Source organism: Bos indicus x Bos taurus, chromosome 7, assembly GCF_003369695.1.
Source record: "Bos indicus x Bos taurus breed Angus x Brahman F1 hybrid chromosome 7, Bos_hybrid_MaternalHap_v2.0, whole genome shotgun sequence".
NCBI classification, from domain to species: Eukaryota; Metazoa; Chordata; class Mammalia; order Artiodactyla; family Bovidae; genus Bos; species Bos indicus x Bos taurus.
The window spans coordinates 58075087-58091678 of NC_040082.1; the positions used below are offsets into that span (position 1 = coordinate 58075087).

Genomic DNA, 16592 nt, shown 5'->3' on the forward strand with positions numbered 1-16592 from the left:
GCACGCAAGGCTGGGGGTGGGGCAGGCGGCCAGGCTGGCGGCGGAGGCGCGGGGCCTGGTCCCGCCGGCACCATGGCCAAGACTGTGGCTTATTTCTACGACCCCGACGTGGGCAACTTCCACTACGGTGAGGGAGCAACATTGCACGCGAGGGATTTCGGGACGCGGAGGTTTCGAAGCCGGGCCTACAACTCCAGGGATGGGTACTGACGAACTCTCTTCTCCCACCCCCAGGGGCTGGTCACCCTATGAAGCCCCATCGCTTGGCATTGACTCATAGTCTGGTCCTGCACTACGGCCTCTATAAGAAGATGATCGTGAGTCTCACGGCTTCTGCTGGGGATTGAGGGTGGGGACGAGCTGCGGCCTTAGGGATAGGTAGGCTGCACTGAATGCATCAAGAGTGACCCACCCCTGGCAGGGGGGAGGTGGATAGAAGGAACCAGGAGCACCCCCATATGCAGAGTGTTGGTGGGTGCATCCACTGACTTAATGAAAGTTAGTTTTTAGGTCGGCCACCTTCTGACCCCAAGTGGACCAAACTTTGGCCTACGGTTAGGGTGGAGTGGAGCTTGTTTGCAGACACAGAGTATTTCCCTCTCTTGCATCTTAGGACAGTTCTGTGGCCTCAGAGAAGGGAAAGCGGCTGGCTCAGTGTATTTGGATGTGAGGTTTACCCTCATTTCCCACCCCTTTTCCTCTGCCACCTCTCTCCACCGCCAAGCTAGAGTTCTAGGGAGGACTTTGCAGCCCTGTGTGTAAATGTGTATGTGTGTGGAGGACAGTTGGAGGTGTCCTGGATATTCCCTTTTCAATCTAGAATACCCCCGCCCCCACACAGAGTTCCACTTAATTACTACTCATCCCTCCATCTCCCCCTGTATACACATCCTGTCTGTCTCTGGCTTGGAATTTATAGCAGTGTGATATGGGATCATAACATACGGCCCTTATGCAATCCAAGGGGAATTAGCCAGTAGTATGAATGAGTGTCCACTGCTCGTGCTGAGCCACAGACTAGTGAATTGATCATAGAAACGACTGAGGTGATGTTAATGCCTGAATCTCTGACTCTTGAAATTGTTTGCCTATGTGTGCCTGTGAGCATTTTCTGGGGAGGGAAAATTTTTTGCTCTTGTCCAATTTATAAAGTGTGTGACCCTCTCTCAAGACCTAATAAATCTCTGGCTTAGCACCTGGGCATCTTGAGTTTTAATTAGAAGGTTGTTGTGTGTCCCATATTATTTGATTCCAAAATTAAGAAGAACTCAGAGGAGAGAGAGGACAGAGTCAGCACCCAGGGGAGATGAGTATGAAGAGAATCAGGAATAGGAGAGCCAGGGAACAGGGCAGGTTAAGGGAGTTAAGGTTTGAGAAGGGAGAAAAGGCTGGGCTGGAGTTAGGAAGGAAAAGGCAGGCCCAGTGGTCTTTAGAGGGCTTGATCATAAGAAACTCCCAAGCTAATCAGAGTCTCCCTTCTTCATGGACCTTTGTCTCATAGAATAACAAGGATTGGGAGGAGGGGGCGAGGGGACTGCTGTGTGTGGTTTTGGATAGTCCCCAGGGCTGGGCTCAGTGTGGTCAGTCTCAGCCGGATGAGTAGGACTGACCCTGCCTGACTTTATCTTGTGTTTCCCTCTCAAGGTCTTCAAGCCATACCAGGCCTCCCAGCATGACATGTGCCGCTTCCACTCTGAGGACTACATTGACTTCCTGCAGAGAGTCAGCCCCACCAATATGCAAGGCTTTACCAAGAGCCTTAATGCCTTCAACGTGGGCGATGACTGGTAAGGGGAGAACTGGGACCTTTGATGCCAGGCACCTTGATGCCAGGCATTTCAGTGAGAATACTCCAGTGAGGTCTCATGGCAGCAGTGGGAAGATATGTAGGGGTGGGGAGGGGGGGATACTTGTCAATGAATCATCATTTACTTGTTTGCTTATTCAACAAATATTGATTGATTATTGGCTCTAGGCCAGGCCCTGTGCTAAGTGCTAGGGATGCAATGATAAACAAAGCAACACAATTTTAATATAGCCCTTGTGCTAAGTCCTCTAGAGGAGCGGTACATGACAATGAGAGGGCAGACATGGGAGAATTATCTAGCCTGGGCTGGGGCGGGTCAGTGGCAGCTTCCTAGAGGAAGTAATGAAGATTGGGCTGAGTTCTAAAGAAAGTAGGAAGTAATTAGGTGAAAGATAGTTGGGAGGATGGAGGATGAGGGGAGGAATGGGAAGTAGGGACAACATGCCCTAAGGGTCTGCATTAGGACAGAGTGTGACTTATTTAGGGAACAGAAAAAAGGCCACCCAAAATCTAAAGAGTGATCTGAATTGTGTCTAAAGAGATAGGTAGGGCCTTTAAAAAATAAACAGTCCTATTATGAATTGGGGTTTTTAACTTCTAGAGTAGGGAGAAGTCATTGGAGGGTTTTAAAAAGCAAGAGAGTGTTTAGGTACGACCACGTTTATATTGAGTTTATTTCATATGAGAAGTCAGCTCAGAGTTAGGTCTTGTGGGGAAAAGGTGGCCAACAAAGATAAACCATGATCCTTGCTTCCATTCTAGTCTGCATCCACTAAAAGAGAGTGGCCACAACAGCTGCCATCTGCTCCATTCATTTTTAAACTTTTTATTTATTAGGGAAAATTTTAAACATTTCTGCAAGTAGAATAGTACAGTGAACCCCCATCTATCTATCACCGAGCTGCAACACTTAGAGCAGATGGCTAATCTTGCTTCATCTGTGTCCCCGCACGTTAGGTTATTTTAAAGCTAATTTGAGATGTCACTCCCTTTTGTCTATAAATATGTTACTATATATCTCCAAATGATACTCTTTAAAAAAACGCATAGTATCATCACACCTGAAAAATCAACAGTAATTTATATCATCAAATATGCAGTTAGTACTTAAATTTCTCCAATTTTCTCACATTTTTTTCTTTTTTGCAGTTGATTTATTTAAATTAGGATTTAAACAAGGTCCACATATTGTATTTGGTGGCTCCATCTTGTAAGACTTTTAACCCTTAATGTTTCCTTCTCGCCTTTGAATTTATTTATTTATTTTTGCCATGCCTTGGCTTGCAGGACCTTAGTTCCCTGACCAGGAATTGAACCCAGGCCCCCAGCAGTGAAAACATGGAGTCCTAACCACTAGATTGCCAGGGAATTCCTTGAATTTATTTTTTGAAGAAATGAGGCTGTTGATCCTATAGTTTCCTACAATAGCTACAGTTTCTTGAGTAATTAACTCTGCTGTGCTGAGGATTCCTGGTATATCCACTTAATTCTTACACCAACCCTGAGATGTAATAGTCCTTTTCATGATGGTAAGCATTAAGTACATACATTGAAATTTGAGGAGATATTGATAACTTAGCCTGGACAGTGGCAGTGGCGGGATCAGGTCCAGAGGCTAGGTTTTTAAACATTACACCAATTGGTTTCCCCAAAAGAGCCTACCAGTAGAAGCAGCCTCGGCTGGAGAATTGAGGCCGACTCCTTAGGCTGGCACTGAGCGCCTTCCCAACCTTATCCCCACATCTCTGCTGCACAGGGTGTCTTCTCAGAATACCCTTTGTTCTCCAGTCAGCCTCTCCAGGGCCTTCGCAGCCTTCAAGCCACCACAAAGCTTCATGCCATGAAGGCTTTCTTTACCACACCAGCCCCAGAGGTCTGTCCCGCACACACTACCCTGCTCATTGGGTTGTTCAGGCACATGCTGTCTTGGGAGCTTTCTTGTTTTTTTGTGTTATTGCTCCTGCTAGTTTTGAGTTCACTTTATAGGTCTGGGAATGTAAGGTCCACCCTCAGGCCACCGCCTTGGGCCCTGGGAATGCTCTTGGTGCAATTAGCACTGCTGTCACTGCGCTTCTCTACTTCCCATCCAGTGCCTTGAACAAGTCTCAGTATGTGGTTTGGTCCAAAATATTTGTTGAATAAATTTGCAGGTAACTTGGGTATGTATGTAGGAGGGGCAGACGGGGTTATTGAAGAAAGGAGACTAAAGGGCTTTGGGCTGGGGAGAAAGGTGAAGGAAGGAAGTGGACAGAGGAAAAAGGGCTCCGACTTGCTCTTCTTCCTGCAGCCCCGTGTTTCCCGGGCTGTTTGAGTTCTGCTCCCGTTACACAGGCGCATCTCTGCAAGGAGCAACCCAGCTGAACAACAAGGTAGCTATACCCCGAGTCCTGTTTCCCCCTTTCTGTGGGTCCCTGAATCCCAGGCCTTAACCATGATCCTGAGCTCCCAGCTTTGGGGCTGGGCAGGAGAAGGACTATGAGTTGGGTGTTTGTCTTTCAGATCTGTGATATTGCCATTAACTGGGCTGGTGGTCTGCACCACGCCAAGAAGTTTGAGGTGAGTGAGGAGGTAATGGGGGAGACAACAGCTCTGCTAGGGTAGGAGATCAGGATGGCAGTTGGGGGGCAGCTGGGTGGAGGAATTGTTCCTCTTTGTAATACCACTATACTATCTTACCATAGGCTTCTGGTTTCTGCTATGTTAATGACATTGTGATTGGCATCCTGGAGCTGCTCAAGTAAGTAGCCTGGGAGGAGATGGGGCCACTTACGAGGCTCTTGGCTGAGGTCTGAGACTGTCCTGGCCCTGACCCTGACCTCCAGCCCCACACTAGCTTCTCCCAAGTTCTTGATGCTTTTCTCAGGCTGCCTCTTCCTGTGCTCTGCTGCAGATTCCCCGCTGCCTGCTCACATTTCAGCCTTCTCTGCACATCCCTCTCCTGTCCCTGCCTCCAGGCTGGAGCCCCAGGGTTGCCCTTAGGGAACTGGTAGTATTAGGTTTCAGGTGACTTGGGCCAAAGTAGACTCTTCATAATTTCTGGCCTTGTGTTTGGGAGGAGTGGGTTGGGGGCTTTTCCTCCTGGGGTTCACCTCTACCTCAGACGCTGGCTTTGCCTTCACCCCAGGTACCACCCTCGGGTGCTCTACATTGATATTGACATCCACCACGGCGATGGGGTTCAGGAAGCCTTCTACCTCACTGACCGGGTCATGACAGTATCTTTCCACAAATACGGAAACTACTTCTTCCCTGGCACAGGTATGGAAATAGGAATGCCTGTCCCCTTCATACTCCTCAGCTCTTACCATGACTGCCTCCTCCGCAGGCTCAGGTCTCAGTTCAGGTGGCCCCTCCTTGGAGAAACCTTTCCTGATCACCCTGTTACTCTGTCACATCACTCTGCTTTTTCTTTTCAAGCACTGATTGCTGTTTGAATTTATTGTGGGGTTTTGTTTTGTTTACTGTCTCCCATGTAATCATGCCTACCTCCCAAGAATATGAGCTTGGTGGGATTTCATTTATTTCATTAGTTCTTTTTCCTGCTGTATCCCCATACCTAGTTCACAGCTTGGCTCATAGTAGGCCCTCTGAGAGTATCTGCTGAATGAACACAAGCTGCAAGAGACTTAGTAGTTTGAGGGAGTATGTGGCGGACGTACATAGATGGAGTGAGAGGCCCTCAGAGTACATGGTGGGGTTGAAGCAGCTGGCGCCCCCACCCTCACTGTCCCCCACAGGTGACATGTATGAAGTTGGAGCAGAGAGTGGCCGCTACTACTGCCTCAACGTACCCCTGCGGGACGGCATTGATGACCAGAGTACGTACTAAAGTCTTCTTCCTGCTCACTAGGCTCCTTCTCTCTCTCTCTCCTTGAGTTAACCTCTTCTGCCTGGTATTGTCTACTGTTGGGCCAGGTGTCCTTCAGGATGAATGGCCTTCAGAGGGACCATGAACTCCCCGGAAATTGTATGCAACATATTGTGTGTATGTGCATTTTTCTGGGAAAAAGGTCATTAGCTTCCATCAGTCCCTCCAGAAGTCTCATGAACTTCCCCACCCAGAAGTTCGGAACCAATGGTTGTCCCTTTGGGTTGCCCCTTTCCTGGGCTACACGCTCTCTGAACCCCCTTTTTCCTTTTGTTCCCTGTCTCCCCATCCCCTTGGGGTGCCAGGTGCCCATCTTTGGCCCTCTCCCAGGTTACAAGCACCTTTTCCAGCCAGTTATCAACCAGGTGGTGGACTTCTACCAACCCACGTGCATTGTGCTCCAGGTAATACTGTCCGTGCCTCCTCAGGCACTCAGGCTTGAGGGAAGAGAGCAGGAAAGAGGAGAATCCCTAGGCTGGTGGGGGAAGGGAAGTGAAGGACATTGGTGACATTCTGAGTAGTTCTCTCACTGCAGCCACCTGGGGTTTTGATTTTTGCAGTGTGGAGCTGACTCTCTGGGCTGTGATCGATTGGGCTGCTTCAACCTCAGCATTCGAGGACACGGGTGAGAACTGCTCTTCTTCCACTCCTCCAGGTTTTCAAGTGGCCTTGGGCCTCAATCCATGGAACAGGGGTAGCTGGGAAACAGGCCTCACCTCCTTTTGGGACTCAAAAATAGCTACATGTTGTACTTTGAACCAGCAGTGTCATCTTAAGCAGTGTTCCCCGGTTGGCAAAATTCACATTAGGTTTTTTTTAAGCACCTGTTGTGTTCCAGGCATTGTACTAGGAGATGGGGAAGCAGTCAGGGAACTCCCATGGAGTTTACGGTTCAGCCTAGGAAACAGGCAAAACTATAAGTAAGCAAACAAGACAGGCAGATTGTTATAAATTCTATGGAAGAAAAAGATAGAAAGCTAAGATACGGGATAACAGTGGAGAAACTACTTGAGATACCATGATTTGGAAAGAATTTTCCAAAATTCTGAGCTGAGACCTGGAGCCTAAAAGGAGTGAGCCATAAGAGGAACATAGAGCGGTCCATCCCAAGCGGTGAGAAGAGCACATGCAGACACGCTGAGACAGGGCAGAGGGGTATCGTGGAGGAGATGAAGTAAAACCAGTCAGGTGGAATACAGAGCAGGCTGGAGGTGGTTTGAGGTGATATCTGAGAAGTTGGCAGCGCTGGGGTCGTGCAGAGCCTTTAGACCTTGCTAAGAAGTCTGGATTATATTTCAGATGTGTTAGGAAACTGTTGACAGGTTTTAAGCAGGGAAGTGACATGATCCAGCTTTCCCTGTCAGTTCAGTGGTTAGGACTCTGAACTTCCACTGCAAGAGGCATGGGCTTGATCCCTAGTTGGGGAAGTAAGATCTCACATGCCTTGTGGCATGGCCAAAAAAAAACCAACTGCTCTGAGTGCTGAATGGAGAACGGTTTGTGGTAAGGCTGGGCACACAGGAGTGGAATTGAGAAGACCAGTTAGGGAGCTCTTGGTGTTGTCTTAGGGGGCTAAGTTGGAGGAGGTGGCAGTGGAGAGAGGTAGGTGATGTGAGTTATATTTTGGTGGCTAAACTGACAGCACTTGCTGGTACATTGGTGAGACTAGTTGATTAACAGGGGGGGTGCCAGGGTGGGTGCTGAGCAGGACAGAGGTGAGAGTGCACTCTGTTTTAAATTTCACTGAGACACAACGTGCAGACAATAAAGTGCACATATCTCAGGGATATAACTCAATGATTTTCACTACCAAGATCAAGATACAGGACATTTTTTTTTTTTTTAAACTTTACAAATTGTATTAGTTTTGCCAAATATCAAAATGAATCCGCCACAGGTATACATGTGTTCCCCATCCTGAACCCTCCTCCCTCCTCCCTCTCCATACCATCCCTCTGGGTCGTCCCAGCGCACTAGCCCCAAGCATCCAGTATCGTGCATCGAACCTGGACTGGCAACTCGTTTCATACATGATATTATACATGTTTCAATGCCATTCTCCCAAATCTTCCCACCCTCTCCCTCTGTAACAGAGTCCATAAGACTGTTCTATACATCAGTGTCTCTTTTGCTGTCTCGTACACAGGGTTATTGTTAGCATCTTTCTAAATTCCATATATATGCGTTAGTAGATACAGAACATTTCTAGTTTCCTTGTACCCCTTTCCAGTTAGTCTCTAGAAGTGTGTTCTCTGGCTTTCGGTAACTTCCTCCACCCCATTACTCTGGTTTCTTTTAACAGGGAATGCGTTGAATATGTCAAGAGCTTCAATATCCCTCTACTGGTGCTAGGTGGTGGTGGCTACACTGTCCGGAATGTTGCCCGCTGCTGGTGAGCATGCCCCCATTTTTCCTCCTCTCCCTTGTACAGTGTGAGCTAGGGGCTCTCCCTGAGAGATGGCCAGTGGACCTTTCAGCCCTCTCGCTCAGCCTGCCCTGCTCTGCTGGTTTGTTTCAGGACATATGAGACATCGCTGCTGGTAGAAGAGGCCATTAGTGAAGAGCTTCCCTATAGCGGTAAGGACCATTCCACACATGCAAGGGGGACCATGCCTCCACAGCAAGAAGGCCATTCTCACAAGACCATAGAATGGCCTGGTTTGAAAGTGGGTGGGAAGTTTGACTTTCTCAGAATTCTGCAGACTAAACCCCTGGGCCCAGAGCGGGGAAAAAGGTTGAGATGTTATGTGGGGGTTTTGGATGGAAAGGAAAGAGATAGGCAACTCTTGGGACCTGCCTGTGTCTGTTGGAGCCATCATGTCTCCTCCTTTTTCCCCAAGAATACTTCGAGTACTTTGCCCCGGACTTCACGCTCCATCCGGATGTCAGCACCCGCATCGAGAATCAGAATTCACGCCAGGTCAGCAGCTTGAAGAAGCTGAGCACAAGGGTGGAGGAGCCCAGGAAAGGTCCAGGATGTGGGAAATCAGAAAAACCAGGGAAGAGAATCTCAGCCATCACTATCTCTGTTATCAGCTAGGAGGCAGCCCCGGTGAAAGCACAGGCAGTCAGGGTTGGGAGGAGGGACAGTTACCAGCTGGGGGATTCCAACTAAGATGCAAAATGGGACTGCAACTAGGACTGCAGGGACAAAAGGCAGCTACAAGCATTGACATCCTGGGAGTCACTGGGAGCTGCTCATTGTCTGTTCCTCATCCCCAACCAGTATCTGGACCAGATCCGCCAGACAATCTTTGAAAACCTGAAGATGCTGAACCATGCACCTAGTGTCCAGATTCACGATGTGCCGGCAGACCTCCTAACCTACGACAGGACTGATGAGGCTGATGCGGAGGAGAGGGGTCCCGAGGAAAACTACAGCAGGTCTGGAGCAGGGACATAAGAGCGGGGAATTCCAGCAAGCTTTGGGGGAAGTTAAGAGGGAAAAAGTAAGTTAGACAGCATTAGTCTAATTGTCCTCAGTTTACCTTCTTCAGTATACAACCATCCCATACTTTTTTTTTTGCCCTGATTTAATGATGTAAGTGACATACATTTATTGTAAAACTTTTCAGTTCAGTTCAGTTGCTCAGTCGTGTCTGACTCTTTGTGACCCCATGGACTGCAGCGCACCAGGCCTCCCTGTCCATCACTAACTCCCAGAGTTTACTCAAACTCATGTCCATTGAGTTGGTGATGCCATCCAACCATCTCATCCTCTGTTGTCCCCTTCTCCTCCTGCCTTCAGTCTTTCCCAGCATCAGGGTCTTTTCCAATGAGTCAGCTCTTCACATCAGGTGGTCAAAGTATTGGAGTTTCAGCTTCAACATCAGTCCTTCCAATGAATACCCAGGATTGAACTCTTTCAGGATGGACTGGTTGGATCTCCTTGCAGTCCAGGGCACTCTCAAGAGTCTTGTCCAACACCACAGTTCAAAAGCATCAATTCTTCTGCGCTCAGCTTTCTTTATAGTCCAGCTGTCACATCCATACATGACTAGTGGAAAAACCGTAGCCTTGACTAGATGGACCTTTGTTGGCAAAGTAATGTCTCTGCTTTTTAATATGCTGTCTAGGTTGGTCATAACTTTTCTTCCAAGGAGTAAGCGTCTTTTAATTTCATGGCTGCAGTCACCATCTGCAGTGATTTTGGAGCCCAGAAAAATAAAGTCTGTCACTGTTTCCACTGTTTCCCCATGTATTTGCTATGAAGTGATGAGACCCAGATGCCATGATCTTCGTTTTCTGAATGTTGAGCTTTAAGCCAACTTTTCCACTCTCCTCTTTCACTTTCATCAAGAGGCTCTTTAGTTCTTCACTTTCTGCCATCAGGGTGGTGGTGTCATCTGCATATCTGAGGTTATTGATATTTCTCCCAGCAATCTTGATTCCAGCTTGTGCTTCATTCAGCCCAGCGTTTCTCACGATATACTCTGCATATAAGTAAAATAAGCAGGGTGACAATATACATGCTTGACGTACTCCTTTCCTGAGTTGGAACCAGTCTGTTGTTCCATGTCCAGTTCTAAGTTTCATGTTCCATGTCCAGTTCTAAGTCCATGTTCCAGTTTCTGTAGATTACAATTGCACTGTTCAACATTTATGTATAAACACAAGGGCACACATACACTCATTTTCAGTGTTGTGCAACCTTTTTTTTTTTTAAATAAAAGTTGGATCATTCTGTACATGTTCTACAATTTCCAAGTTTTTTTTTTTACCAGTGTATCTTTCTGTGCCAATATATATAAAAATCTGCTTCATTAATTAGTTGTATAATATTCCATTGTGTGGACATAGCATAATTTAACCAAGTGCCATTGACAGGCATTTACATTATTTCCTGTTTTTTTCACTATTACAAAGAATGTAGCAGTGAATCCCCGTAAATATACATCTTTGAGTGCTTGAATGGGTTAGATTCCTAGACTTGTTGTTGCTAGGTCAAAGGCTGTGTGCAGTAAAGTTTTTTTTTATTTGTTGCCAAATTGCCTTCCAGACAGTCTATAACAGTTTATATTCTTGCCAGCATTTTACTAACTCCTTCCAGATTCCAAGCTGGACAGGTCACTGTACATATACTGCTGTTGTAAGGCCCTTAGATTTCTTTCCTCTGTTAATTTTTTCAGGTGTGATAGTTGTATTGTGTGTATGTGTGTTTTTTTAAAAATCTTTACCTTCCTGAGATACATATTAAAATATTTACAGATGCACTGAATTAGGGGAAAAACCAACCAGAATAGACTTAAAAAAAACACAAAAGCTGAAACAAGCTTTTCTGAAAAATGAAGGAAAAAGACAAGAAAACCCAGAAGTGCAGAAACAGATGCATTTAATAGAGAACAGATTTCCTTATGTGACTGGGGATAACCACAGCTGGATGTTTGCAGGACACCTGGTCCTGCTCCCACGCACTGTTAAGAAGTCTGAGTCGACTCTGCTGCAGAGTCTGATGGGCTTCTCAGTCCTTTCCAGAATTTTCTCTCTGTCTTAAGAGTTCATACTTCCAGATCTCTCTGCTGGACCTGGGCTTTACAGCTTAGACTCTTGGGACCACTCCAACCCTTCTCCTCCATGTGCACCCCTTCATTTCCTCTCTTGGTTAAGGATGTATCTGAATATCTGGCCTCAGGGATCATTTTTGACCCCTCATCTCCATCTCAGCTTCTCCAGGTCTCTGAGGCTTGACTTCTGGAAATTGATCTTCTTAAAAATCTGTTTTTCAGTTTCTTCCTTTTGGAAAAGTTTGTTTTTTTCATCTGTGATTCCAGGCTGGTATCTGGGCCTTGTCTTTGCATTATACAGCCTGTTCTCAACAGCCAGCAGAAGCCTCTGGCCTCTTCCTGTCCTAAGCCCTGTTACTGTTGGACTACCCACTGAGTTCCTTATCTTTGATGCTTGTAGCATATCAGCTATATAGGATATGATATTTATATTAAATTATACATGATACAATGCCATCAAGTCTTCATTCTCTTGCCATCCGACAACCCTGAGAGGTGCTATTCTTAAATTAACAGAAAAGGAATCTAAGGTTCAGAGAGGTTAAGTAGCTTTCCTAAGTTCTCACAGCAAGTTAAATACCAGGGCTGAGATTCAAACCCGAGTCTCTGACTCCTCACCTTTTACCCTTGCACACTTAGAGGTAACTGAGACTCTGCTCTCCAGGCAGAGGGAGTCTTTCCTGATTTTGTTCCCCACTTCTCTTTGATGACTTTCTCCCTTCTTTCACAGTTAACAGCTATGGGCAAGCTAACTTAGTTATTCATATTCTCCCAGAGAATAGTTTTCCAAAAAGACATCAGAATTGGGTACATATCAGGCCTTGTATCGCTTTCATATCCCTTCACCCACTACATACAGGTGTACAGTATGTCACTACTCTCCTTGGAGAAGGCTATGGCACCCCACTCCAGTACTCTTGCCTGGAAAATCCCATGGGCGGAGGAGCCTGGTAGCCTGCAGTTCATGGGGTCGCTAGGAGTCGGACACGACTGAGCGACTTCCCTTTCACTTTTCACTTTCATGCACTGGAGGAGGAAATGGTGACCCACTCCAGTGTTCTTGCCTGGAGAATCACAGGGACTGGGGAGCCTAGTGGGCTGCCGTCTATGGGGTCACACACAGTCGGACACGACTGAAGTGACTTAGCAGCAGCAGCAGCAGCAGCAACTCCTCTACTAAAAGTGCTCCTTTCTATTGTGCTTAGAAGAAAGTCCAAATTTCTGACGATGACTTTAAAAGGCCCTGCGTGCTGGCCCTTACCCTCATCCCTGGTCTCATTTCTAATGACTCTCTCTCTTCTAGCTGTCTTGACCTCCTTCTCTCACTTCTCTCACCTGTCTGCCTTATAACCTTATAACTTCTGTACTTGGTTTTCTTACAGCTTGAAGTCATCTTCCTGAGATATTTGCCTGTCCAGCTTCTTAGTCTTCAGGTCTTACCTAGTCAAAACAACTGTTCCTAATAATCCTGTCTGAAATTTTACCCTTTTCCTCCCATAACTCTTAGTCACATCCCTTTATTTCATTTTATTCATAGTGCTTTCCACCATCTGAAATTACCGTGTTTTTGTTTTTACTCTGTTAGTTATTGTCAGCCTCATTTATTAGGTAAGTTTTTTGAGGATAGGCAGAAATGTCGTCTGGTTTATTCTCTCCTGTCTCGCTAAGGCTTATGACAGTGTCTGGCACAGAGTAGTCTGTCAGGAAATGTTTATTGACTACGTGAGTGGATGAATGAATAGCAAGCAGTCTCTACCAACAGAAGGAGAGGAGTGGTTCCCTGACAGTGGGGGCCTGAGAAGTGGCTCCAGACAGGGTGCCTACGTGGGAGAAGATGGAACTTGGAGAGTGAGAGCCTGACCTCTCTTTCTCTCTTCCCTTGCTTTGTAGGCCAGAGGCGCCCAATGAATTCTATGATGGAGATCATGACAACGACAAGGAAAGCGACGTGGAGATTTAAGAGGAGCTGGGCTTGCTATGTCCCCAGGAATTCCTTTTTACCTCTTGGTTGGGTGGGAGGGAAAAAGTGTGGTTTTCCCACCCCTAGTCAGGTTACTTTCAGAGCTTTTACCAACCCTGGGGGAGGGTTTGGAGACCACATCTGGTTCTTGAACCAACTATCCCCTTTCTTCTCTCCCTCAAGGCCTGAGAATGGTACCTATTAAGGATTGAATAGGGACAAGGATAGCCATCTCTAGGACAGCCTGGGCTTGGGCCCTGGAGGCCAGTCCTAGCCCTTTTGGCTCGCTTATTCCTTCCCTACTTCCCTCCAATCCGGAGACTTTAGGAGTGAAGGGGCAGACAGGAGTAAGGTTGCCTTTGACCTCCTCCTCTCCTGGGTTCTCCTACTACAGGCCTTGCTTCCAGTGCAGGTGAAGAGTAAAGGATTTTAGGGGGCTCTGGCTCCTTAACATCCTAACCCAGATGATGGGAAGTACGGTTTTGAGATGGGGGAGGATGTGAAAATGTCTTGTTCTGACTTTTGGTTTTATGTCCATTTTACCACTCTTTTTATCCAATAAACCAAGTTGGTATTTTTTGTACCTTTTGCCTTTCTAGGAATATTCTTTTTACTAGCTGCGTGTGTATGAAGAGAGGAAATGGGATAATGATGTATATAGTAAAAATCATAGTTAACATAGTTAACACTTACATTAGTACCTGTGCATATGGATTTTACATGGATTATCTTACTCATATATAGGGCATTAATAGAGCATTTTAATTAAGAGTTAGACAAACCTGGGAAGATTAGTAGCTTAAGAGAGGGAATAGAGGATGACTTCAGGTTTTTAGTCCTGGTGTTTGGATTGGTGATGCTAGTTAAGATACACTGAGGAAACATGTCAGGTACTTAACACAGTGCCTGATATAAGCAGTTGCTCATTACCTTCATTGTTTATGTGAAGAATGATGCTGGATACTATAGTAGCCACAAATTTGGACTCTTCCCTGGAGTTTACAGTCCAGTAGGAAGGAAGAGAAATGCTTTAGTAGATGTAGACAATGGTATGGGAAAGAAAAGTAATACCTGGATCACTCCTTCCATGCTTTGATCCTGTCTGTTTCTCAGCACTCTAGCTTAGAAAGTAAGTAGCTGTTTGGGACTGTTGTGGACAAATTTGAGTTTGAAGTGTGGGCTGGGCAGTCCTATGCAACTTTCCATCAGGCAATTAGAAAGTGCAAGGTAAAAGCTGAAGGTCAGATTTAGGAGCCAGCCATTTTGGCAGACTCCTTGTAACATACCAGACCCTAGATTGAGCGCTGGCGCCTCCCTAGTGAGTCACTGGCTGTCCTCCAGGAACATGCAGTTGAAGTCTTTTGCTGGTTGTGAGCACGATAATTAAGTCCAGAGTTTGAAGGCCTACTGGGTGCCACATGCTTTTCACACAAAGGACCAGATGTAGTTGGGTGAATAGAGGAAATTGGTGAGGGAAGAATCAAGATAGTAGAGCAAAGAACACACTTTTGGAGAATGCCTGTTCTTTTCACTCAGGTTTATGTTAATTCAGTTGAGTTCAGTCGCTCAGTCGTGTCCAACTCTTTGGGACCCCATGGACTGCAGCACGCCAGGCTTCCCTGTCCATCACCAACTCCCAGAGCCTACTCAAACTCACGTTAATTGAGTTGGTAATGCCATCCAACCATCTCATCCTCTGTCATCCCCTTCTCCTTCTGCCTTCAGTTTTTCCCAGCATCAGGGTCTTTTCCAGTGAGTCAGTTCTTCATGTCAGTAAGGAATCCTCTTTAAACACAGGGTTTGGCAATCAGACCAACCTGGTTTTAGTTTTTTTTGTCAATTATGTGTCCTTGGGCAAGTCACTTCAATTGTCAAATTTCCTGTCCTTAAAATAGTGAGACTAGTGGAATCTGTCACATGCCATTGTGGAGATTCAGTAAGAAAATACAGGTCGTATTTTTGCTAAGGGTCTGGCATAGAACAAGTGTATGGTAAATGGTTAACTATTATTAAGTTTCAGGCACAGCAGTGGCAATAACTAGTTTTCCCAGATTAGGAACATGGAACGTAGTAGACCTGGGATTTAGAACTAGGTAATTGAACTCCAGAGCTAGTAGAGTTTGCTCTAGCACTGGCCCTGAACCAAGCTCTGTTCTTGGCACATAAATGGTAGCTATCACTTTAGTTTTTCGTGTGCTCCATGGGTATTGAACACATAAAAACTATTATCCTGGAAAGCCTGGCACTAAATTTTCTGCCAGGATAAGTCTCTCTCATACAGTTTTTTTGGTTCATAATAATATCACACTCTGGGGTGTGAGAGGGTCTAGGTTTCACAGCCACGTGGGCACTGCGTGGGAGCAGGGAGGCCTGCGCCACTCCAACCGGCAGGCGGCGCTGTCCCAGAGAGACCGCCCACTCACCACCCACAACGTGAGTCCAAATGGTTAGGCCCGCCAGGCAGGTAGTGCGCTTCCGCGGCTTTCCTCCACCCTCTCCCTTCCCTCGTTGGTAGGGGCTGCGGGTCCGGGCGGAAGTGGGGCAGGCGGGCGGGAGCGAGGCGTCGTCGTTGTATATTCATGAGGCGCGCGCAGCCCGGCATGCTAATGAGGCGGGGCGCGGCGGCGGACTGAGAAGCTGCTGGGCGGCGGCGGCGGCGGCAGCGGCGGGCTTGGAGCTGCCGGGCGGGAGCGGCGTGGGCGCGGGGTCACTAGCAACGCAAACCTGGACATGGAGCCGCCCGGCGGGGGCCTGGGACCCGGCCGGGGGACCCGGGACAAGAAGAAGGGCCGGAACCCAGACGAGCTGCCTTCGGCAGGCGGCGACGGCGGCAAATCCAAGAAATTTGTGAGTGTCCCTCCCACCTGGTTCCCTCAGGCTGACCCCTTAACCGCCCTCAGGACCCCAGAAGACCCTCTGCAGCTGGCCCCAGGGGTGCACGCCCGTTTCTAGGGAGCCGCCCCCGCGCCTCCCTTCCTCGTTTTGCTCGATGCTGGGCTCCGAAGCCCGACCTCTGACCGCTCTGGGACCTCGGGGATCCCCGGAGTCCCACCCGGCTCTTGCCCTGGCAACCTCGGGGCTTTCTTCACCCCCCTTCTTCCCGCCCTCATGTTCTGCCCTTACCCCGCGTAGCCCTGGACAGTCTCAACCCTATCTCTTCCCTCTCAGCCCCACTTCCTTTCTTCTTCCTCCGTTACCCGAACACGCCTTCTCTTATCTCTAGCCTCAGTGCTTTTCTGGGTCCATTTTCTCTTATTACCCTTCCCCCCTTTTTTGGTATCTTCTTATTTGCTTCTCCAAAGGTCACTTCCTTCCCCAAGCTTGATCCCTTTCACCTGCTAACTTTGCTCCCGCCCAGTCCCCTCTCTGGGCCCTCAGCCCGGTGTCACCTGATAATCCTTCCCCTCAGGAATGTTACCTGACTTGAGCCCTACCTTCCCTCTTCCCTTGGAC

General features: G+C 47.4%; 2 protein-coding genes across 4 annotated transcripts in view; both read left to right on the plus strand.

Moving 5' to 3' along the window:
* The first annotated feature begins 2 nt into the window (after window positions 1–2).
* HDAC3 (histone deacetylase 3) lies at window positions 3–13722 on the plus strand. Its single transcript, XM_027546154.1, has 15 exons — window positions 3–127; window positions 235–317; window positions 1645–1787; window positions 4095–4176; window positions 4307–4363; window positions 4489–4544; window positions 4932–5065; window positions 5545–5625; window positions 6006–6079; window positions 6236–6300; window positions 7978–8067; window positions 8194–8252; window positions 8516–8595; window positions 8902–9059; window positions 13070–13722. The coding sequence occupies exons 1-15, from the start codon at window positions 73–75 to the stop codon at window positions 13137–13139; spliced, it is 1287 nt and encodes a 428-aa protein (XP_027401955.1). The 5' UTR covers window positions 3–72; the 3' UTR covers window positions 13140–13722.
* Window positions 13723–15750: 2028 nt separating this feature from the next.
* DIAPH1 (diaphanous related formin 1) overlaps window positions 15751–16592 on the plus strand; it is a 113655-nt gene continuing 112813 nt past the window's right edge. For 2 of the 3 annotated variants that reach the window (XM_027546159.1, XM_027546160.1), the window contains exon 1: window positions 15751–15986. In XM_027546159.1, coding sequence (XP_027401960.1) covers window positions 15870–15986 — 117 coding nt within the window. In that variant the 5' untranslated portion in view covers window positions 15751–15869. The remainder of the gene's footprint in view (window positions 15987–16592) is intronic. The other variant, XM_027546161.1, reaches the window with a different exon arrangement.